The 23,531-nt window shown below is 40.5% G+C and overlaps 2 protein-coding genes and 1 pseudogene across 4 annotated transcripts; 1 reads left to right on the top strand and 2 right to left on the bottom strand.

The window, feature by feature from the left end:
- Nucleotides 1–3,596: 3,596 nt before the first annotated feature.
- On the bottom strand, nucleotides 3,597–4,910 carry LOC103695482 (putative carboxylesterase 17). Its single transcript, XM_008776827.6, has one exon. It carries the CDS (start codon nucleotides 4,790–4,792, stop codon nucleotides 3,749–3,751), a length of 1,044 nt encoding a protein of 347 aa, XP_008775049.4. The 5' UTR covers nucleotides 4,793–4,910; the 3' UTR covers nucleotides 3,597–3,748.
- A 3,226-nt stretch (nucleotides 4,911–8,136) lies between these two features.
- LOC103695485 (uncharacterized) lies at nucleotides 8,137–15,733 on the bottom strand (annotated as a pseudogene). Its single transcript, XR_015987243.2, has 4 exons — nucleotides 15,400–15,733; nucleotides 12,795–12,940; nucleotides 8,651–9,202; nucleotides 8,137–8,545 (listed from the first exon to the last, which is right to left on the bottom strand). The product of XR_015987243.2 is annotated as an uncharacterized LOC103695485 (transcript).
- Nucleotides 15,734–20,617: 4,884 nt separating this feature from the next.
- Nucleotides 20,618–23,486, top strand: LOC103695492 (uncharacterized). 2 transcript variants are annotated; one of them, XM_008776842.6, is made up of 5 exons: nucleotides 20,618–21,419; nucleotides 21,545–21,648; nucleotides 21,748–21,922; nucleotides 22,019–22,141; nucleotides 22,217–23,486. In XM_008776842.6, the coding sequence occupies exons 1-5, from the start codon at nucleotides 21,231–21,233 to the stop codon at nucleotides 23,180–23,182; spliced, it is 1,557 nt and encodes a 518-aa protein (XP_008775064.4). In that variant the 5' UTR covers nucleotides 20,618–21,230; the 3' UTR covers nucleotides 23,183–23,486. The 2 variants fall into 2 exon arrangements, with proteins under 2 accessions (XP_008775064.4, XP_088578258.2); XM_088722132.2 differs by having other exon boundaries at nucleotides 20,989–21,419; nucleotides 21,992–22,141.
- The last annotated feature ends 45 nt before the right edge of the window (nucleotides 23,487–23,531 follow it).

Raw genomic sequence — 23,531 nt, 5'->3', positions numbered from 1 at the left:
ATTTAGATTGGCTGCGGTCCATTAATTGCAGTTTGAGCCAGTAGAAAAGCAACTCATCCCACTTGACTTGATCGGGTTGGAAATATTTACAGCAGGAGATGCTAAAGACCATATAGGAGCACCTAGGCATTTTCATTGGCTTCATCGAGTACTATGCCGAAAAGGGACCCTGGCAATTCAAGGTTTTCACTGAGGCCATTGAGAGCACAAATTCTTGATTTTGATAAAGACATTATCCTCCTAAGAAAGAGAAGATGCAGCAATCAATCAGATTTCCAGAGGAAACATCCAAAAATAATATAGCTTTCCCAAGGGCAAGACAGTGGTAATGGTTCTGCCCAGAAGTTCTATAACGGCTGTGAGGATCATGCCATGGATAACGCCATGATCATGAGTTTGATGCTTTACAGTTTTAAAAATGCGATCTTTGATATGGCTGTGTTTTCAGGTTGTCGTGAACAAATAACGTGACCTCGCTTACTACCTTTGAGAGTATTTAGTTCTCAGAGTTTCACACAACCATGATAGATGCCTGAGTTTTGGTTGGCTTCTGAATCAAGAAATATTCTCAGGAATCAGATCGAGGAATGTGTTGTTCAATCTACTTGCTGTGACTTTTAAATGCAAAAAAGAACCCCTCATAATATTTACATTTATAGGGTGCTAACAAAGCAGTCCCCAAAAATAAGGATTTAAATGATTACTGAAAAACATGAAATCTTATTGGATAGAATCTATTCATACCTATAAAAATTGTGGTTCCCGTTATATTACATTATGTCTTGTAAATTTTGGTCCAGCAAAAATTTTAAGATGAAGTATAAAGTTTGGATGACCTTAAAACTTCAAATATACAAAAGGCTGGCCTCACTTTATATGGAGTGGATCCAAGTTGTTTAAAAACAAATCTAGTGAATAAATCATGAAGATTGCCTCTTTCATCTTGAATGGAATCTTTGTTGGTCTGACTCTAACGCTAGACAATACGCAACCTTCTATGGTCTGGAAGGAGCCTTGGGTCACGTTTGAGATGCACATATTGACATTGATTGGTCAGCTAACCCTTAAGGTCTTCTAGAGGCCCAACTGATTTTCTTGCTTCACTGAGTATATTACATGCATCAACTAGGGGCTACATCAACCAAAGGAATCTTTGTGTTGGTGTGACTGATTGTTCATCAGCTTCCATTATGAGGAATCTTTGAGTGATAGTTTTGACTGATTGCTCGTCAGCTTCCATTATGATGTCTTCCTCAACAAGGTAGTCAGTATTGGCTCAGTCTTGCATCAGTCTTCCATGCCACTGCTAGGATTTTTTTTATTCCCTTTTTTGAACATAAAACTTTTTAAACTTTTTCTGAGGGAAGCTGGGTTCCCTGCCTTGCAGACATTCTGCTCGTTTAGCTTTGAACCTGACCTAAATGGCAAAGATGGAGAGACTAGCTAGTTTTGACTATATAACACACTTGACTGCATTGCACGACTACCTTGTTAAGTTTCATCACCTTCCAAAATCAATATCATAAGCTTTAGTTGTTGCCCGGCAAATTATTATCCTGCTCGGTGAATTCCAATCCAATCAAGTAAATGTTGTGCACCCACTGCATTATGCCCATATCCAACCAGGATACGCTGAGCATTGGTAAGTGAAGTGTACTGCTGTTAGTATATCCATTGAATGATAAAAAGCTACAGATGATTATTTTGATTGATTTCAGTTGGTTAATTGTTCGCTAAACAAATTGTGCAAGTCCTTATATTGGTGCATAAGAACAAATTAAAATCCAGCAGGACTGGGCTGGAGTTCAGCTGCACAAATCTCCTGCATATATTGTGCTGCAGTGTTGGATCCTCTTCCTTTGTCCTGCCTATGATTTACTTGAACTCATTCTTATGCACCATGATGAAGAAAGAACAGGATGAAGATATCAGAGATGCATTTTGAGTTCTTGATTTAATTTTTACTGTTAGTGTAGACTTGAGAAATTCTGTTTAAAGGGTGATTGTGTTGAACTAGTTGCAATTCTTGTCGATAGACAAGGTAATTTCATATGAAATGAGCAATAGGTGGATCTGTGAAGAAGTAGCTAGAAATGAATACATCAGCTAAAGAATAAGAATATCATCGGTAAGGAATAAAGTGCTGGAGATCTGATTGCGATGTTGTCATATACAGCCGGCCGGATTGCGGGGTGGGAGAAGGAGAGGTACTTTGAATTCGTATTAAAGTGCTCAAAAAGATAAGGGAAGGGAACCCAAGAAAATCTGCGAGCTGGATTGAGATTCTTAGCAAGGAGATACTGAAAATCTTCAATGCAGCATGTCTGGTCCAAATTGTTAGCATCTTGCCATTGCCAAAGAAGAATCTGCTTGATTTTTGGTAAGATGGATTGAGCTGTTGTTGTCAATTAGATATGGATTTACATCAACTCTGCTTATGTTTGCATGCAGACAATTCAACCTCCCTTTTATTCAATTCAGTTATTTCTCTCTCTGTATCTGGTGTCTATTGCCATAGACTTTGTTTAGACATGAACCTAGTAGGCTACCCCTTTCTCTCTAATATTTTTTCCTAATGGTTCCCTATTTGCGAAATAATTCAAGCGACCGTTTGTAAGAAAGATTTCACTGACATTTCTAGATGAAATGCCCTGTTTGGATGGCCCGACAATTGCCCTCTGTTTGGATGGGTGTCGGTTATCCATGGATAACCTCGCGCTGCGGTGAAAACAAGTGGCTGCGGGCATTGGAAGAGAAGAAAGTACATGGAAGTGGAGAAGATTGGTCCTTGGTTTTCAGATATAAGATGTCTTGATAAAACATTGATTTATCTTATCATTAGAAGACAGGACAAGTTTGTTTCTACTCGGAAAAACTCTTCCCTTCCACACCTCCCCTTGCATGGGTATCCAAGCAGGCCGGGCCCTAGATGTCTGAAGTTCCGGTTTGAGTACTTGAATGCGCGAGTAAACTAATGATGGTGCGTATTATGTTTCTTGCTAGTAACGTGCTTCCGCAGGATGGTGGTGCAAAAGGAGTATATATTAATCAATCAAAACATTAAGATATCTTTGATTAACAAAGATCATGATGCTTCTTTCCTTCTCCATCTTGACTCGCAAATTTCCACCATCCCTGCTTTCCTTTGGGGTTTTAGATACATTGCTCGTCCTTGCGGCCAGTAGGTGTTCTCATGAATTCCATCTCAAATCTATTTTCCTTTTTCTATTTTGCTGTAAAACGATCTCCTGCTCCGTTAAGGCGCTTACTTCACACCCGACACTCGCCTGCCAATCTTCTTGCATGGAGCATCACTCCCTGTCGTGGACAAAGTAGGCCCCTGCTGAGGCCTCGTTTGCCCCCGTTTCCCCTAGCCACTGACCGATGTATCGGAACCCATTTGCCTCCCAAAATGATATGTCTATAGAAAATCTTTGTAACATTATTTATTATTGTTGCTGTTATCATTACTTCAACTCCTCCCAAGATTAGCTGGATCAAATGCATCTTCAGATAAAATCCCTAGATGAAATCAAAGGCCAGAATTTCTTCAATAAAAATACCCAAGTTGCTTAGCAGTAATTGCAAGCAAATCATCCTGGATTATGAAGGGCATCTGTCAGGTATTCAGATCTATTAACTACATATACACAGGAAATTTTCAATCTCAAGGCTTGGCCACCGCGGTACATGATTTAGAGACATTTTAATTTGCGAAGGAAGCCACAGCTAGCCTTTAATACTCCTTTCATCTATTGCTAATGAAGGCTTTCATGTGCGCCAACATCTCATGGGTCCGGGCTTGGGACATATGATGGTTGTGGAGAACTTGGAAGGCATGCCCCACTCCGGCATACATCGCTTGTTCCACACTCTTCCCTGCTCTCCTGAGGGCCTTGCAGAACTCTAGATTCCTGTCTCTCAATATGTCCATCTCCGATACGCACACCAGAAGAGGAGGAAGCTTCAAGTCCTCCAGCCTCGGGGCGCCCTTCGCCAAGGGATTGCACCACGGGTGGTCACGGTTGCAGCCGAAGGGCAGCGCCAACCTCCAATAACAATCCGACGTGGTCAAGCCGAGCGCTGATCTCGAAGATTGCACCAGGTCCTTCTCCGACGCAGTTCGTGCCTCGCCGCCGAAGAAAGGTTGGATGAGAATCACTCCTCTGAGGCAGATCGGCTTCAGGACGGACTCGGGACCGCCGAGAGATCCCAGCTGCGCGGCCACGTTGTGCGCTATGGTCGCGCCGGCGCTGTCGCCGCCAAGAAAAAGTCGAGCGAAGTTGCAGTGCATCCTCCACCAGCTGAACTCGTCGGAGCCGCCATAGCTTGCTTGCTGCCTCACCCACCTCGTCGCAGCGAGGCCATCCTCGTAGGCCGCAGGAAGGCGGTTCTCCGGCGCCAGGCGATAGTTCACCGACATGATGAGGCAGCTGGCTCTCGAGGCCAGGCGAGCCAGGAATTCGTGGTAGCAGCTCCATGCAGCAGAGCCGACGCAGAACCCGCCGCCATGGAAGTACACGAGCAAGGGCAAGCGCCCTTGGGCCTTGGGCACGTAGAACCGAGCCCAGACGCCCGTGGAATGGCTGATGACCACGTCCCTGCTGGTAACGCTGGCCTCGGGGGCCCAAGTGCACGGCACGTCGGAGACCGCCGGGAGACGATCTACGTGACCATTCTTGTAGACCCTGATGAGCCCTACAATCTCCTCAAGTACAGCTCCATGATCCTTGCCTGCTTGATGGTTGAGCCTTGAGTCGCCCAGGGAAAGGACGCCCATTCTTCTCCTCATAAAAGATACTGATGGAATTACTCCAAGAAGGGGATGATCTTGATCGATCTCCCAATCCAACGCCCTCGGGGGGGCTTATTTATAAAGGTGGGGGTCTGACCCAGGGGTCATGGGAAGCACGATGAGGAAACGTTCGGATGCATCTGAAGTGCTTGGCTATTTTCACCAAAAAAAAAGTGCTTGGCTCCTCCTATCCTTTGCTGCCAAGTGTCCGCGAGGCTCTGCCACATGTGAGTCCTGCGATGGAAGGAGGTCCGACACTCCCTTTCAGAAGTCCTGCAAGGCTTAGTCATCTACCAATTAATACCCGCAAGTGGGGGTGGGTGAAGGGCAGAAAACCCCACCAGACGCCGGCCGGCCACTGCCTAATTGTGTCGAAATCCGGACACTTCCGCCTTACAAAGTGCAAGAGGAGGCAATATTATTTACTTTAAAGTATTGGGTTAATGGCTTGGCATTGCCGTCTCATACTTGTCTTTCACGCTTCAACCAAGATTGTCGATGCACTTCAGAGTCTTGTCAGCACTGCAAATGGGCCACAGCTGGAATGCCGTATATATATATATATATATATATATGCAACAGGCCAAGTGGCAGCTTCTGAGATGAAGTCTAGGGTTGAAGGGCAAAAGGTGATGAGGACCCTGGTTGGGTTTTCTTCGAGGAACCCACCTTGAGCGACACGAGTATGGTTCCAATAATTGTGGGCTGGTCTCCATGCCTCATCCTATCTGAATTCAGTCGGGACTATTAAAAAGCAAATATTCTCAGGTCAAACCTTGGATCATGGAGAGCATAACAATGCCAAGTTGCCAATTTGAGAGACACTGACTACAGGTTGGTCATCACCGTGGTCATGTTGTTTGCCTTGTGTTTTCCTTCAGACTGACCTCGTTAGCAGTTCTGTGTGGGCTTGTTTTATTAGTTTTCATTGTGAAATTATCATGCTTGGCTACTCAAGTGTTGGTTCATTCAGTAACAACGATGCCTGAATATGGTCATTCGTCCTCTCATGAATTCATCCTCTCGCATAAGGATGGTCTTATGAGGGTGGCATGAGTTTGTGGAACCATGCTTACATCCTTGGCCGTGCATAGAGATTGAATGCCAACTTGGTGTTTTATGCATGCATCCTTGCATTTCTCAGAGTTGCAGCAACTTTATTCCGACCGAATGTGGGCTGAGTGGTTTTGGATGGAAGTATTCGACGTTTTCTCCCTTAATTTGTGTAAACAAATGATGTTGACCTAGGAGTCAAATAGTGTATAAAAGTGTTATTTTGGTTTTGTCGTTTACTTTAGTTGCTTCACTTAGAAGCGCGCCAAGACATCGTTCGTTGATCAAAAAATTTCGCGTAGAATAAATACCATACCCTCCTGTAATTATTGAGAATGTAGAGATGTCTTGTCTACACCTTGGGAGGCTATAGGACATGACCATCCTGTTTAGGATGTCACCTTTTGTTTTTGCTCTGGCTTTAGGATGTCACCTAAGTAAAACAACAAAATAGCTCTTTCATTATTCATTTGATTAAGATTAATATTATAAAAAATTATGTAGGTTCAAAAAAAAAAACATTATTTCATGTATACAATGCATAAAGGCAAAATGACATAATTGTGGGTGTTATCATATTTTGATATCACAGCTAATAATGGTCAATATAACAACCTTTTTTTGTGTTTGAAGTTTTCTCTTGATGATCTTTGTTTATTTGAATTCTTTTTCATGCCTTAGGAGGACTTAAAATTTCATATAGAATAAATATCAAAAGAAAAGTGCACCAAAAGAATAAATAAGACAAAGAGAAAGATATCATATAGAATCTTTTATTTAATTTGAATTCATGTACTATTGATATATCTAATACAAGTAATTGAGAAAAACAAGATAAAATAAGATGGGTTTAAAGAAGGAATGAGATTAGAAAAAGGAGAACACTCAAGCATTTTTATACACCAAAATCAAGATACACTGTAGAGTAGATTAAATCTCCACATTACATAAAAATATAAGTTCTAATATAACAGGTTGAAATCGCCTATTTGGTGAAGAGACTGCGATAAATCCATCCAAGTCGTGTGTGAGAACGTGAGAGACCCATTGAAGTCTTCTTGCTAGCTTTTATAAAGCAATAATTTTTCATGCTTAGTAATTCTCTTGATGCAGTTCTTTGTATGATTGACTTCTCATTCATCTAAATAACTTCCATCGGAAAGTTAATTCTAGCAAAAAAAAACCCACTCATACATGGTCTTTTATATAAGTGACAAGTAGCTAAACTAGTCTTTCCAATTATCATATATAAATTAATTAACTAATTAAATTTTGACCAATCTAAAATTTTTGATCCTTTTCTATAATTTATCTATAACCAATTAATTTTTAAGTGTAAACAGTGGAAAATAAACAATAGTTTGATTAAAAGGGGCTCATCAGTTGCCTAGGGGCTATAGGCAGCTACCTTGTCCCCAGGCAGTCACGGTTGAGACCTACTTGAGCCAATCCAGAGACTCGGACACCCTTTCCCACGGTAATAGTTTGTTTAGAACATCATAATAGCCCTTCCTGAAACCATGGTAATACTGGATTGTGTTCCCTTTACAAATCATTACTATAACTTTTCTTTTAAAAATTGGTGAGGATGACAACCAATCTTTCTAGGGATAAATACAAAGATTGCTAAACCTAGTGGGTCGGTTGTCTCAGCACAATAACCCGCGATATTTTATTCCATCCCAGCCTTCCAGTGTACCTTGCTTTTCACGTGTCTTAGTGGACCGAAACCAGAAACTGGACATACTGCATGCATATCATGGCCAATAAGAACATCTTGTTAAGAATAACAAGAAGTCAGACAAGCTTCGAATTCACCTCACATCCAAGGATAGAAGATGAAAGCCGAAGTGGTAGCAGATTAAAATAAGAGACATGGAGTCGTGTCCTTCCTTTCTACTTCTGACTCTATAAAATTGTTCTATCGGTCGGTACAAGAAAGTTCAACCCGTCGCTCAGCCAAGCAAGTAGCGTAGGTCAGCATCAGTAGCCTTAGCCTTAGTTGATTCACAAGATACGCTCGATCTCATGACTTGAATTGTGCTGATTGCATGGCATCTGTACGATCGTGCTCACGCCTTTGAGAACCATAGATCATGCTCAGCATGTCACTTTGAATTATAAAGCTATTCGAATTTTTTTTCAGAATGGCCTCCCAGGGGAATATGGAAAGATGGCACCAAACCAACTTATCCGACGGGCGGTTGGGCCATTTTTCACACACTCTCTCTCTCGTGAGACGACCAAAGAATTGGGTCAAAAGATGACTACGAGAAAGTGGGAATATGGAAAGGATAAAGATATCAATCCGGTACTTATCAAGAAAAGATAGCAATCCTGTCGATATATTCTTGGTAGCATGTTGAGGGAACTACGTCGCTTCTCAACGAATACAGGAATCTTAATTAGTTTGAGAAGCTTTTCTTCGTTCCATGGCTGCTGTAACACTCCCTATAAATTAATGGAAGAGAAAGCACGCACGCCGTGCCGACTTTGTTCGCTTGTTAGGCACGTCCATTTCCTGCTCGAAAGTTCCAATGTCACTGCTGATCTCCCATTCCTTCGATTACAAGTGCTTCTGATCAACCGCGAGACACGTTAGGTGGAAATAACAGTGGGCTGCTCCAACTTGTCACACCGCATAAATCGTAGGCTATGGTCGAAGTTGCATCTGGAATTTAGGATGGGTCTTGCTTGCTGGAAAACACGATTCAGATCAATAACAAGCAGACCATTCACCCGAGTTTTTCATCTCAGGCTGACATGTAACAAGAAGTTAAATCGCCTTCAGCTATGTATTACCTTAAAATCTCTGCACGATGAAGCGCTGCATGCACACTGCAAATGGTTACATGAAAGCATACAGCACCAGGATCCATCCGTATTCGGTTGTCGAATGCTGTTCGAGATCACTGGAATGACAGCAAGGTGAAACAATAAGAAAGAGATCTAATTTATTCTCAAAAAATAGAAAAAGATTTAATTGAAGCATTCCCTTTTTTGCCTTGTTCTCAGTTTCCAAGCATTGTAAGCAACATTGTGTCCTCTAGCATGTTCTCTTCATGAACAGAGTCTCAATCTCGTTGCATTTGGCATGACTCGATATACGATACTGTACCATAAAAAATCAGAGTCTGAGAAAATAAATATGAAAACACATACGTCGTTACAGTCCTTTCCAGGCTTCTACCAAACAACACAAAATGGGCCAGGATATTCCAATGTAACAGATGATATGTTAACTCTGCAATGGATGCCAAAATGTAAAAGCTGCTTAGAGCTGACTTCTGTCCTTTCTTTCCCGTTCAAGCATGTGATATTTTCTTCATTTCTTCCAAGACATTGTCACTGGTACTGCCAACAAGAAGGAGAAAAATAGTCATAATTCTTCCAAAGAAAAACGACTGAAGGTTTTTGCAGTATTTGCAGAGGAGCAGACTTGTATGGACTACTTAAGGACATACTGCATAAACGAGCACACAACCAAGAGGAAACAGCAAGAAGCATGAGAGGTAATGTTCGAGAACAGTGCAAGGATAGTCCAACTCCAGTTCAATGGAGAAGAGACATCTGTCAAATAAGAAAAAACAATTTGGTCAGAGAAACGAGGGTATTTATACATTTTTAAAAGCAATAAACTTAAAGATCAGAAACCCACATCCTTTAACTGTTAGATACTGAACAATGGAATTCCAAAATGGAAATAGAGTAGCTTTGCATAAATCTGGGAAGAAAATGTTTGCAAAATTTTGGGACCCATCTCACAAAAACTGAAAAATCTATGACTTTAAAAATGTCTGATAAACAAATAAAAGATAAATCCAAAATACTCGGATGAGTTCTACCGAAAACCTCGTTGACAGATCTACTAACCAGACAAACATCCATGGGATTTCAATGCACTTACTATTTGTGATCTTCCATGGAGCTAATCGTCATAGACGTCACTGTAAGATGTCCAAATATTTTGGATTTGTAAAACAAACCTACTGTTTCACAAATCCATCTAGGTGGGCATTCAAATGCATAAAACACCATATTGCTCAGGCACATGTGTCACACATACAACCCCTCAGCACATTTCAAAACCCTAACTATAAGCCCCTTCAGCTCCCTTCAAAACCTTAAATACATACCTCTTTATAAAAATTTCTGTTATACATAATTTTACAGGTTAAATTTGAGGCAAATCCTAATGAAGCAAAACTCACAGTGGCCCATCTAAATTGAGAACCCACACAAATAATCATAATGGACAACATCTAAAATTTGCATAAACCAAAACCAAATATCAATATATAGGTGGTTTCTTATCCATGGATCAGCAGACAAAATGAAGTGGTACTATTAGTGTTAGGGTATGAAAATGCAAGCTGCAAGCTATACCATACAAATCAAGAATTTATAAAACTAATAATCATAAACACACAGTCGAAAAAAATGCAGACCGAAATTCAGTAGGCTGGGATATAGATGACATAAAACTGCCTAATCTTATTCCTAAATTTATTCTATTTAGTGACGTCTTTATTCATGGGTAAGAAGGCTCCCTCTCTGTCTCTCTGTGTGTGCATGTGTCTGTGGTTTCTTCGCATACCAGATGCTGAAAATCATGATCAACATAACAAACTCTAAATTTTTCACAGCATCATTTTCAACAGTATGATCTGGACTGTTTAATCTGTACAGCTCCAATTATGGAGTTCAGCTCTGCAGGAAGATCTCCTGACTCGCCAGACAACCAGGTGTAAAAGATAATAAAAGAAAACTTCTTGATTAGCCTACTAGCAGGTAACTAGTCGATCTAACTTATTTAGAAGTACAGCTAGAGATGCAACCTTGGATCTGGTTACAGGTACTTCTAATATACTAATACCACAAGTCTCAGCCACCAACTTGCCTTCCAAGCCCCTCAAACATGTTTGTCAACAAGGAGTCCACTTCCACATAAAGCTTTGATTCTTCACACCTTCATTTAATAGCTGCTGTATTAAGCAAGCTTAAGCTTTTGCATCAAGAGAATTAATTCCATGATCCATCAAAGAGTAAAAAAGTTTTCACAAGCACCTCTAACCATAATGCCTAGGCCCACAAGACCAGACCTACTTAAAGGACCACATTATGTTAATCTTAATCCATTGCCCTTTAAGAGACTTCTATTTTAAACTTGCTTTTTCTTGCCCAATAAGGACGGAACATAGTCCCAGCTCCTCTAAGGTATTCCTTTCCTCCTATAGTGCAATTTGTAGTATACATTTAGACTTCGGAAATCACTAGCTTGCAGCAGAGTGTTTCTCACTGACCAATTAGTTGATCCTGTTTGCTCTTTTCAAAGCATCCAACAAGCCTATCCCATGATTGTTCACTCATATTCTTCAACAAGAATGTTCCTGAAGTCTTTAATGCTTACAATTTCAGCAAGCAAGTCTTCCATCATCTTCATATTTGCTATCCTTAACCATCTTGAGATAAATCCTAGATTCCTTGGTGTATGAGCATTCCTCTAGGATATACCATATGCTCTCAGGTGGGTCGTTGCATCTGGAACAGTGGGCAATGTAAGAAACTTCCTGTCATGTAACAGAGTCATTGTCAAAAATCTTCCCAACAAGACTACCCAAAGGAGATTCCATAGAATCTTCCTTCTAAATTCCTTCATTTGGAGTACTATCTGGATCAGCAACAGCAAAATAAGCTACAGACCGACATCATCCTCACATGTTGGTATTGCACATGAATTTGCCTCAAGTTTAGGTCTTTCATGATCAATTTTCTTCCATGGTTAGATAATGTATTCCCGTCCATGAATTTGTGGATCTTTTCTCAATTGCAAATATGAGAGCTTTGAAAATGTATCTGCTCAAGGCACCAACCAATAATTTGCTCCCTACCAACTACATGGCTTCAGGTTTCTCCCCTGCTGTTCAGCTGTAAATTTACTAAAAAGGAAAGTAAAGTTCTAATATGTTGTGATAGGTACGCATCATGATACGCTTCAAAGGTAAAGATTTTTGAAGCAAAGGTAGACTCAATATAAAAAAGATGACATTTTAAATGAAACTCTTCCATATAAACTTCTTTAGGGATACATCCATCATAAGATGGATTTGATGAACCCCACCCTCTTATCCTTCCTCCAATAAGAAGAAGAGAACCATAGCATGGTTTGCCGTACCAGTTGATACCAATGCGTATTGGTACCAAACCAATACGCGGTATGAGGGGTGTACTGAGTGTCGGTATGTGGGCTTGCTTTTCCTGCTATCCCACTAAGCTTTCTTGTTTCATGCCTTCTGCCTCTGCGTACCGTTTGAAGATTTCTTATCCTTTTAAATGCCTTTGCTGGAGCAATCCTTAGTGTCAGAAGCAAAGAGTCAACGAAGAGCACTTCTCCTTGCAGATCGGACAAATTCAACAAACAATCTTTATTTGTTGCTCCCAGTTATGGGGAATTATTTGTTCAAAATTCCAATGCATATTACAAAAATCTTTTGTTGATTATCTGACCTCTGTACCGAACGTACCGACATAGTAACAAGATGGTACCGGTACGGGCTCCAGTACCGAAATGGTGAATTTGAAACCATAAATAGATCAACCTACCATTAACACGCAAGCAACTTAGATTCTTATATGAGAAACAAGCCAAAAGGAGAAAAGATTAAGCTTGCTATAGCTTAAACTAGTGTAAGCAAACATGTAACGGCAAAAGCACAATCATAGGACACATTGTATCGACAAAATGATATTTACAAAAGGACCATCCGACATGTAAAACAACCGAGGAAGCCTTATCAATGACAAAAATTCAATTTTGCTCCTCCACGGCATGCATATTAAGATATACACATATATAACAATATGAAATCAACCAAAATTAGTATCCAGGAGCCAACTCATATGAAAGTGAATTCTGGTCTTATAGACTTAAACCATATGAACTTACTATTGATGAAGGCATTCATTTAGCTCGTTTGCTTGTTTACAACAATACCAAACTACTGATATAGTTCTTCCCACAGCACATTCAGCATACTTTGCAGAGCAATGGTCGCATTCTTTGTGCTTTTTGCTTCATTTTGCTGCCTAAAGCTGGAAATATCACATCAGTCAACGGCCACAAAAATGATTTGCAATCAACTACTAAGTTGACACTATAGCTAACTTGTATCTTCTCTTGCATTACCGCAAACAATAACAGGACTTTTAACAGACTAAGTTGCATTCCTTTTCACATCCCAATGGAAATGTAAAATCTATTGTATATTCTATGCATTTTCTTTTACCAAAAGACAACTGCTTTTAGCTGTTTCACCATGACCACAAGATGGTATAGTTGATCATTTGATGCATTAGCAGCATGGCTAGGATGAGCTAAATTTAGACATACAACAATCACTCAAAGATAAATGATCTTTCTCTTTACGATATTACAATTTCTTAGCTTCGTACCTGCTAATGATAATTTACATTCTACACTATCTGAGCGATCATTAGTCACTAGTGCAAAGTAATTTTGGGTCAAGTTGAGTTAGCTAAATGGGATAAGTAGACTATCTTCTTCATGTTCTTCTTTTTTAATATGTCACCTAAACCGTTTTATATTAAACATATTATCACATGGGATTTCATTACTATTTTTTCCTTTTTTTTCTTGTTTCATGGGAGTTTGGCATTGGTTTGAGTCGGGTGAAGGTAAAGCATGGTGTGTCAGGTAAGGCAGATCATACCAAGATTGGCCAAATTGAATAAGGGCGTAAGATCAAGAAGGGTTAGGCAGGTCAGATCATGCCAGTTTATGTCAAGCAGGCTACTGGGGGTTCAACTAGAGGGTGGGTTAGGATTGTGCAACTTGATTTAATGTCAAGTCAGGTTGGATAAGAGTCAAGCTTTTGTATTTTATCATTTCAATTAGACCCAGCTAAGCTAAGCTCCACCCAACCCATTGGCCCTGCTAGGGTTGATGTACAGAGGATAGAGGGGCATATGGAAATTATGAATTTGAAGTACCTGACATGAAGCCCATATTAGAAGATATAAACTGAAGGTGTAAATGTGATAAGAGACAAAAAGATAGAAAGGACTAGGATGATGACCAATCATAGGGGAAGCAAAATAGTAAGGGAAGGAGGTCACCAGATCAAGGAATCCACCACTAAGCAGGGTTTTCGTGCAGTATTTTGCACCTCATAGATAAAGGATGAAACTGGAGATGCCCCAACCAACCAACCAAATACTACAAATATAAGAAAACAGCAAAGAATGAGAAGGAATCATAGAGGCATGCAGCAGCCTCTGAACTCAGCCAATCTAAATCAAACTCTTGTTTTTCAGACTAGGAGCCTTCTTTTATATGCCTCTAGTTTTCTTGTGGTGTTGTTAGGAAAGGTAAGCTAAGAGTAGATGTGATATGAGGGAGACTAAGAGAGGAGAAAGAAGAGAGAAGTTCGGATATAGCATTATGACAAATGAAATGGTCCTAAAAACCCAATCCATTAACTATTCCTAATAAAAGATTATCAATAAGGCTCTCAAATAAATGTGGTGGGCAGCATCCCTTCCAACCTTTCAAATAAGGCAATATGGCATTAAGGGTGCATGTACTTATAAATGCACCAACGAAATTGCCACAATTTCTATTTAATAGCACAAATGCTTTATTCCCCCAACTCTACTGTTTGTTAGTTTTGACTTTTCATACAAATCATGCTGTCGCCTGGTACAAACTCTTCTTCTTTCACATTGTTGTGGAGAAACCAAGCTGAAGTAGCTTCTTATAAACACTCCCCAGGACCGTCAACGGACATGAAATCAATTAATCCCCTCGAAGCATGCACTAGGTTAATAAAAACCCAACCCCAATAAAGGGTTAAAAGCTAACCTACCGTCCTGCCCATTCACTTTTGTTTGCCTTAGAGGGTTATGTCTCCCAATGCTCGGTGTACTCTCCTCATTGTCAACAATGATCAAACCGTGAGCTTCTAGTGACCATTTTGTTTTATCCAAGTGCTAAAACTCCTTGCATTCTACAATTTGAAACCAAATTTACGAATTCAATAACATCATAAAATCAGTAGGCATACATAACAAGAAAGAAACGAGGATTAAAAAATCTCCGCAACCAGTGCCATAGATCTCAACTATCGGGAACACCAACAAATTTGACTCGTTGACCTGTAAGCAGCAAAACCATCATATCCTAAGCATCTGAAGTTCATAAATCCATACTGAGAAACTCTAAGAGATTCGGTTTTTTTATTATTATTACCTACCCATAAGAGAAGGAAAAGAAAAATCACAGAAAAATATGATCAGTCAGGCTTGCAATTGCAAGAACTTAGACAAATGCAGTTCACCGAATTTCTTTCCCTCCTTCCATTGTAAAAGCAGGTACTAGTTACAGGATCAAAAAAAAATAGGAATATTGGAAGAGAAGTTCAGCGGGATTGCTCTTCCTCCCAAATTCCAGATCCCATCATTTTAAAGAAAACTAAAATTGGAAGTGGAGGGTTTTGGAAGCGAGAGCGGGAGAGTGGGGTGAGCTCCATTACCTTCTTCCACCTTCTTCTTGACATGGTTTTCTCTTGCCTCCCGGATGTATCCCATCGAGGGCGAAGACAAGCCGAGCACTCAAGCGGGGAAGAAGGACGCGACGGCGTTCATCGGAGCCGACCGAGGCCGTTCTCCGGGTGTCTTTTTTAACTCGTAAAAAGACTAGCGGGGTTGAGCCAGGCTTGTATGATGTGCGTGTAAGGCCCAATTACAGCCCAATTTGTTATGGGTCAGTTAATGAAAAGCCTCGTGCACGGTGACTCGTGGGCTGGAACACGGGCCTTCCTCCCCTGATTGTTATGAGAGACCGGTGCGTAAAGCATGAGTCCTGTTTAATAGATTCGGATGGATCGTTGAAGATATTGAAGTAGGAATGGTGTGAGGACCCATGCGGGCATGTGCTTAGTTCCATATCGATTATTCGCTGGTTAGATCTTAGGTACTTATATAGAATCAAAAAATCCAAATAATATTTTTCGGCTAGCCATTTTGAATGAGGTCCTAAATTGTTATAAAATGGTACCAGAGCCATTGTAATCCGGCCCATAATCTATATGGACTAGGGAACATTGTAATACGGATCCATTGGGGTGAACCACGAGCCGATCGTGGTATTTGTGATTATATTTAAATATATTTGAACTCATACCCTGACGAGGATGTCGGAACTTGAACGGGATAAGCATGTGAGGCCCCGTGCGGGCGTGTGTTTAGTTCCACATCGGTATTCACTGGATAGATCTTGGGTACTTATACAGGATCAAGAAACCCAAATAAGACCTTCCGACTAGACATTTTAGTTGAGGTCCTAAGTTGCTATAAATGGCAATGGATGGTATGGGTCATATAAAACCTACATACCCCATAGTTAATTGCCACTAAAGAGTGAAGAGATATAGTCTAACACAGGAGCACAATAGCAGGGTGCATGAAACTTTATAACTCAATCCACATCGATTGGATTTCGGCATTGCTGTCCACCGTTAGACAGTGGAAGAGGACCACGTAGATTAATTTTGCCTTGACATTTGAAATGCGGGCCTAGTAATAATGGTCTCCATAAACTCTGTGGAAAATTGGGGATGGCATGTGGGTGTCGACAGATCGACAGATTTTAGGCTCATAATGTATTTGCTGTTGGAAGAACTGCTCATGTTACTTCGTGAGGCTGGGAATGATCCCTCAATTGACCAGCTGTACTGAAGAATCCTTATGTGCAAACTACAAAGTCGAGGTCGCCCTTTTAGTCAAGATTAAGGCGAGTCTTCGTAACGGCGAGAATGACTGCTCTTATTATGACAGTTTAAAAGGCCTTCAAGGCATATATGCAAGATGGACGTAAAAAAACTATCATTATCTAGTCATAATTCAGCAGCAATGACAGTGAAATAAGAGGAATCAAGGCTGTTATTTAACAATTTTTTATAGTTTATAATATCAAAATGATATATATTTTTTCAATTCAGAACTAATTTCAATTCAAAAAATAATATTTTAATTTGTTGATATATACATAATAGAATTGTTCAACACGAATGTTGCCTATGCATTATTTTCTATGATGACTTTTGTATTATGAGCGATGCTACAGCATGCTGGTGAACTATTTTTAAGTTCTACATGATAGTTAAGGATTGATGCAGTAACATGGTCAGCGCAGGAGATTTTTTCAATTGAATTAAGAAGCAATATATATACCAATCTTTCTTTAGGAGAAGGATTTTTTCCGTGATTTTTCAGTATTTAATAACATATTTTTATTCTGAAACATGTAATTCTTTAAAATGGAATTTTAAGCTTGAATCCGACAAATATAGATATAGAAATGTTATAATAATAGACAATAGTCTCAAACGTTTTAGTGCAAAAAGGAGTCCATTAATTATTGTTTTTGGTTTTATAATACTAATATAGCACCAAAGACATGAAAAATATTATAGGCTATAATGCTATATTTAACAGTTATTTTTAAAAAAATATATATATTTCAAAATTCTTTTTAATATTATATCATATTATACGGTTGCTACAGTATAATCCCATATAGAGGCTCGTATTCAAGAATGGCATTTCACAAGTCTTTTAAGATTCTAGAATGATTGTACGGGCGATTCCTAATAGTCTGATTGAGAGAAGGAGGCGTGAGAATATGAAATGGGTAGGGACGGATTTGACCCATAACGCCGTGATTTGGGATTACGTCCTTTCTTTCGTTTTCTAGGCAACGTGAACGAGACGGGACTGCGATAAATAACTACGCTCACGAGCAACTTCCTCGAAAGTGGAGACTGGAGACAAATCCTAGCAGTCAAATTCCCACCCAAAAGTTGATGCCTTCGGCTCGCTCTACCCCGGGAAAACATAAAGAAAGAATCGTCACAACCTTTTCCTTCCCCGCACTCGACTGCATGTACTTTTTTTTGGTTACTTCAACTGCATGTACTTCACTGGTATCGACGTGGAAAGAGAAGGCACCCTCGCCAAATTTTTCTTTTGTGCTCGAATGCACGCAAGCCGTAAATTGCCGTTTGCTTGCTATGTTGATGCAATTTTTCATGCCTATCTGTGGCTGACGTAAGTCTTCATGCCGAGCCATACAAATTTTACGCTAAATAAGTCTTGCATAAAGTTGATTTTATTGTTTTTTGAGATAATAAATCATAAGACCAATCATTATGTCCTTTAATACAATAGAGATCTTCCGTTGGTAATTTGGTATAGTAAAAGATATAGTTGTCGATTTATAATTTACTGATCAGAAATAATAAAATGGGCTCTGAAAATATCACTATTCTTTGCAAAAATCATTCTTGATTTTTAAAAATAAAAAATGGCGTGAAGAAATTTAGGACTAAATGGTCGGTGATGATTACTGATGGATTGGCTATGGATAAAAAATAATGCCTATATTCATAAGATAAAATTTTTTGAATTATACATAAGATAACATTTCTAGCATTTTTTAAAATAAAATTCTGTCTTTCTTGTGAACTTATCAATGCAAGGATTATCCGGTATCGATTATCTTATACTTTTATTATATATCTCAATATCCATGAATGTTCATATGGTGGTAGGATGCTTCTTTTTTTTTCAGGACTAGAATTTATTGATGTGTATATTCATAGTACATCATACTAGAATATAATACTACATTTTTTTAAAAAAAAGATTTATTTGAGCAAATCATAAATATTAGAGAAATGTCTCGAATCTTCAATTTTTATGGTTAATAGCAGCACACTCTGACCAATTTAGCAGTCCCGGGTAGGAAAATCTGGACCAGTCTACTTCACATGGTCTTAAGGAGAGATGCAGGTAAAGGAAAAGCAGGATAGAAAAAACAAGGAGTGGGGCAACACGGACAGTCAGATATATCTAAGAAGAGTTGGTGTTATAGAGCAATGGTGGATACAATAGACTAGATATGTACCAGTTATATCTATCATGATCATATTATTAAGTGTCGCAATTGGAGCCCCTCTAAACCAGTCATATTCATATGGACTTCCATGCTTGGCGTCGAACGACACGTCCTTCATTAATGTTCAATAGCTCAAGCAATTTTAGAAGGATAAGAGCACCACTGGCATACGGAGGTCACTTTTTCCAATCCATCTCGGAGGTTTATTTTCCTCTCTCGCCCATCATCGTACCCAGCCCAGCTATTGGCTCAGCCCAATCTATTCATCTTTTTTCTTCCACATAAATATTTTGGGATCTCTCTTGTTCATCAATTTTGAAACCGGATCAATAGAAATTTATCGATGGGTCCATCTATCTATAGAAAGATCTAGAGGACAGATTGTGAAGTTATATATCCTCTATTTTGTAACTTGCGAGCAGCTTCGCAGAAACCAGAAACAAGCGGTGGCGTGCGGGGGGGCAGCCGGACACGACCAGGTCTCAGCGGTGGAGGTGTCCGTGTCGGGACGAACGCGGCCGCTGTGATTTCCCACCCAAAATCACGACCCAACGCGCACAAAGGCCGAGTCTCGCCGCCTTTTAGGCTCCTTCAACGAAGGTCGTTCTAACTCTGCCTGCTCTCATGAGAATGCCAATCGAGCAATCATTGACCTGTCCCACTTTTTTGTTACCCAAAGGGTAACGCCAAAGCCTAAGAAAGGGGACGCCAAACCTAAAAAGTTAAAGGGGTTTTGAAATTCAAAAGAAAGCTTGTCCTCACCTATTCGTTTTGCTTATTCCATTAAAACAAGTTTTCCCCCAGTGAGTGGTTGCCTGTGCAAAAGCACATAGGCAGGCAATGAGATTTTATACATACGTATGGACTCAAACAAACAATAGATTTTATTGCTTTCGCGCATGGCGCGATTGAACGAATTAATGATGAAATTTATATGCGGCGACGCGTGCTAGAATTAATCCTCTTTCGATTCCAAAATGAGGTTGATTAAATGGCCTCTGGGCTATCAAGAAAGTGGTAGCATTGATAAATGTGGAAGCAATACCATCAGATACGCTTCAGATTATCCAACCAGCATGCGGATATAGGATGATAAGTTACTGAATATTAATGTTTTTTTTTTGGGTAAAACTAGAACAGGAGGAATTTTGGTTGATATCGAGATGAGGACGAGAATTCAATCAATTCCTTGGTACTAGTTAATAACCCTAAATATTTTATTAACTACACTAGTTTGTGCCTTCAATATTTAGAGATATTGAAACTATGGTATGTAAAGTATATTACATTTCTTAAAAAATGAACTATAATCTAAGATTATCAAACACATGCATAGCCATACATGCATGTTAGACAAGTAGTACCACGTCTCTAGAGATCATAACCTTTAGCTCTGATACCACTATGTCATAATTTCATGTGATCTTAAATCTAAGCTCTGTCCGTTTTTCTATCACAATCCCCAATGATTTTGAACCTTAGCTTTGATAGTTTTTCTGTTACAATTCCTAATGATCTTAAACCTAAGCTCTGATAATTTTTTCCTATCATAAATTCATCCAATGATCTTAACCCTAAACTCTAATACCACTCTGTTACGCCTCGAACCCAAAATTCGGGTATGGCACACAACATGGCCACATATTCTCTAGGGGCATGACAACTCGGTTTACTGTAATCAAGGAATAGTAAGGGCATTAGAACTCCAAATTATGTTTTCAAAAACCACTCTTAGCATTTCAATTATTAGAAAGGACATTTAAGCTGCTGTATCATACTTACCGATCTTTTTTGGGAGGGGGAGGATAGGAGGGGTTTGAGGGGCCGGGATAGTTGTAGTTGTAGTGGCCTATATCAGGAAATGATTTTTGTCTTAAGTCCTTAAATATTTATACGGTTACACGCATGATCGCATTCATGAAAAAAATATTAGCAGCTTCCTTATAAATTGTATTGTACGATAAACATCTAATGTGCAATAAAAATCTTCACTAAACTAATGATTTCGTTGATAAAGCTGCGGTCATTTCTTCATCAAAATCCGAAGCCCCAGCCAAGCCAGTCGGCACTAAATTTTCAGTTCCTGCATCGTTCACACGTTAGTCTAAGACACCGTCTTCAATTCATTACCTAATCAAATTAGAGCTGGCTCTTCGTGCAAACAACGGAGCCCATTACTCGGACCGAGAACTTCTTCAGCGAACTACGCACCCAAATGCCTTCCTTGCTTTAGTCGGCAACCGCAGAAAATCCTTAGCCTACAAGAAACCACATTAGACTATAAAAGCAATAGCACTCGCATCAGTAATTATACAGGCAAAACCAGCTGCTTTGCTTCCCCCGCAGTGCTCCAAAGCCTCTGCAGCCGGGCGCGGTGGGCTATTCCAAGGAAGAAAAGAGGAGCAGATGGGAAAGAAGCTGGACTTTCTGTGGGGAAGGACCTCAAGGAAGATATCCAAGCTTAAGACCCTCCTCGGCCTCACCGTATCTCGCCTCGCCATCCTCCGCAACCGCCGCCAGGTCCGGTGTGGCCAGGCCCGGGGCGACGTCGCTCAGCTCCTCCAACTCGGCCATGTTGACCATGCTTTCCTTCGGGTTAAGACCCATGAATCACCGATCTATCTATCAATCTATCTATCTATGTTGGATACCATTTTTTTTTTATAAAAACAAAAAGAAAACCGTGGTCTGATGGGCTTGTTTTGGTGCTTGTGTTTCAGGTGGAGCATGTGATGAAGGAGCAGAACATATTGGAAGTGTATGTGATGATAGAAGGCTACTGCCATCTCATCACCGAAAGGGCTATCCTCTTGGAGCACCAAAAGTGAGTCTTTCTTACTTGGCCTTTGTTGGTTTCAGTGCAGCAGTACTTTCTCTTCTTCTACTGCTTCTCAAAGCATTTGTTTGGTCACTGGGAGTGCAGGGAGTACTGCCCGGAGGAGCTCCGGGAGGCGATCTCGAGCCTAATCTTTGCTGCCTCGAGGTGTGGGGACATGCCGGAGCTGCAGAGCGCTCGATATATATTTGCATCCATGTTCGGGAAGGAATTCGCCGCTGCTGCAGTCGAGCTGCGGAACAATTGTGGTGTCAATACGAAGGTAGTGTTGATTCAGATGTTACTGACTTAATTTCGGGATCTCTTTAATCACCACTCAACTTTTTTGAAGGAGTTTCCGGTTTCGATTCCTTTGCAGATGATACAGAAGCTGTCAACCAGACAGCCGAGCCTGGAAAACAGACAGAGGGTGACGAAGGAGATCGCTGTCGAGAAAGGGATCGAACTGGATTTTGATGAGCCGCCTCCTGAGATTCCAGAGGTTAGCTAGCTGGTGGTGACGTCCAATTACCTATCTTCGAGCACGTTACTTATTTTCGAACGCTAATTGATGCAGGTGGATCCAAACCTGAAACAGAGAAGGAATCAGAGCCGGCCGGTGGTGAACATAGCATCGGAAACCGCCCAGGAGCTGTCTGAATTGGATCAGGACGATAATTCGTCATTGAGATCAAAGCAGGAGTACAAAGATGTGGCGAGCGCAGCACGAGCTGCCTATGAATCTGCGGCACATGCTGCAGCAGCTGCAAGGGCTGCGGTAGAGATCTCGCGATCAGAGTCCCAAGGGAACGATTCCGGTGGTCCGGGCAAATCAGACGGTGAAAGGAAAACTGGATCATGTGAAAAGACCAGGAATGAGGACGAAACTTGGACGGGAGTTAGAGACGTTGAGAAGATCCATCCCGTCCGGAGCTACAGTTCAGAGTCGGAAGAGGAAATACCGGCACGTAACAATAGTTTGCTTCAAAAGGAAAGACTCCGAGAGAAGTTCGCGCCATGGCTGGAGAGATCCTCATCTTCCTCAAGCTCAGATTCCACTGAGGCTCCTTTCCAGCATAAAAACATGGCCTCAAATGAATTGGGTTCCCCGGGGCGGAGGGGGAAGGAAATTTTGTTCGATAAGGGTGACAGCGAGACAGAAAAGGATCAGAATTTAGGAGCGAATCCATTACCAACGAGTAGCAGAGTTCTGAGCTTGGGAGGAAGAAATGGAGGTGGTAACCAAATGGCCAGGCACGTTGACTTGGCTTCGGATGAAAGCTTACCTGACAAGCAACGACTCTCTTACCTTCAGCCTCCCTACCGAAGAAACCCAGTAAGATATAATGCGAAGGACTCTTTGCATGAAGAGAGAGATAAGAAGGGATGGGGATCAAAAAATGAAGATGACACCGCAATGTATTATTCTGAAGCAAAATCACGAACTGGGAGCGTTTACCTGGACGCTGCAGAGAAGTCGCACATGAAACACTCAAATGGAGGGAAGAGAGCCGTCTCAGTGAGGACCCGAAGAGGATTTTAGCTGCAATTTTCAAGGGGCTGAGGAAGATAAATTAACTGTGAGAAAGATCAAGTATGCTGTTTCATGGATGGATCATTGGTTACTTTTGCTTCTTCAGCTGATGCATGACAATGTAAATTCAGTGCGTTGATTTTGACGTGTAGCAAGATTTGGTGTAATTTTCCGATATCCGTTCATGAGCTCGTTTAAGGAGAGGGTAATAAAAAACCTATTTTACCCATATGCTGACGAAATTTTTGCTCATTTACGTCTTCATTCATGTCAAGAGACAATAGAATTTTACTGGCTTGCCAAGGTTCTTTCTTATGCGGTTTAATAACTGTAATTACTGTTCTGAGGGAATGAAAAC

The sequence above is a fragment of the Phoenix dactylifera genome, chromosome 5 (assembly GCF_051530095.1).
Source record: "Phoenix dactylifera cultivar Ajwa chromosome 5, Ajwa_hap1_PhDact_Kaust_v1.1, whole genome shotgun sequence".
NCBI classification, from domain to species: domain Eukaryota; kingdom Viridiplantae; phylum Streptophyta; class Magnoliopsida; order Arecales; family Arecaceae; genus Phoenix; species Phoenix dactylifera.
This window is presented reverse-complemented; position numbering and strand designations above follow the sequence as displayed.

Bases quoted from the DNA above. Each gene is read 5' to 3' on its own strand.
- LOC103695482 (XM_008776827.6), bottom strand. From the start codon at position 4,792: ATGAGGAGAAGAATGGGCGTCCTTTCCCTGGGCGACTCAAGGCTCAAC.
- LOC103695492 (XM_088722132.2), top strand. From the start codon at position 21,231: ATGGGAAAGAAGCTGGACTTTCTGTGGGGAAGGACCTCAAGGAAGATA. The intron at 21,420-21,544 runs GTTAAGACCCAT...CTTGTGTTTCAG, and splicing joins TTGACCATGCTTTCCTTCGG to GTGGAGCATGTGATGAAGGA. The intron at 21,649-21,747 runs GTGAGTCTTTCT...CTGGGAGTGCAG, and splicing joins ATCCTCTTGGAGCACCAAAA to GGAGTACTGCCCGGAGGAGC.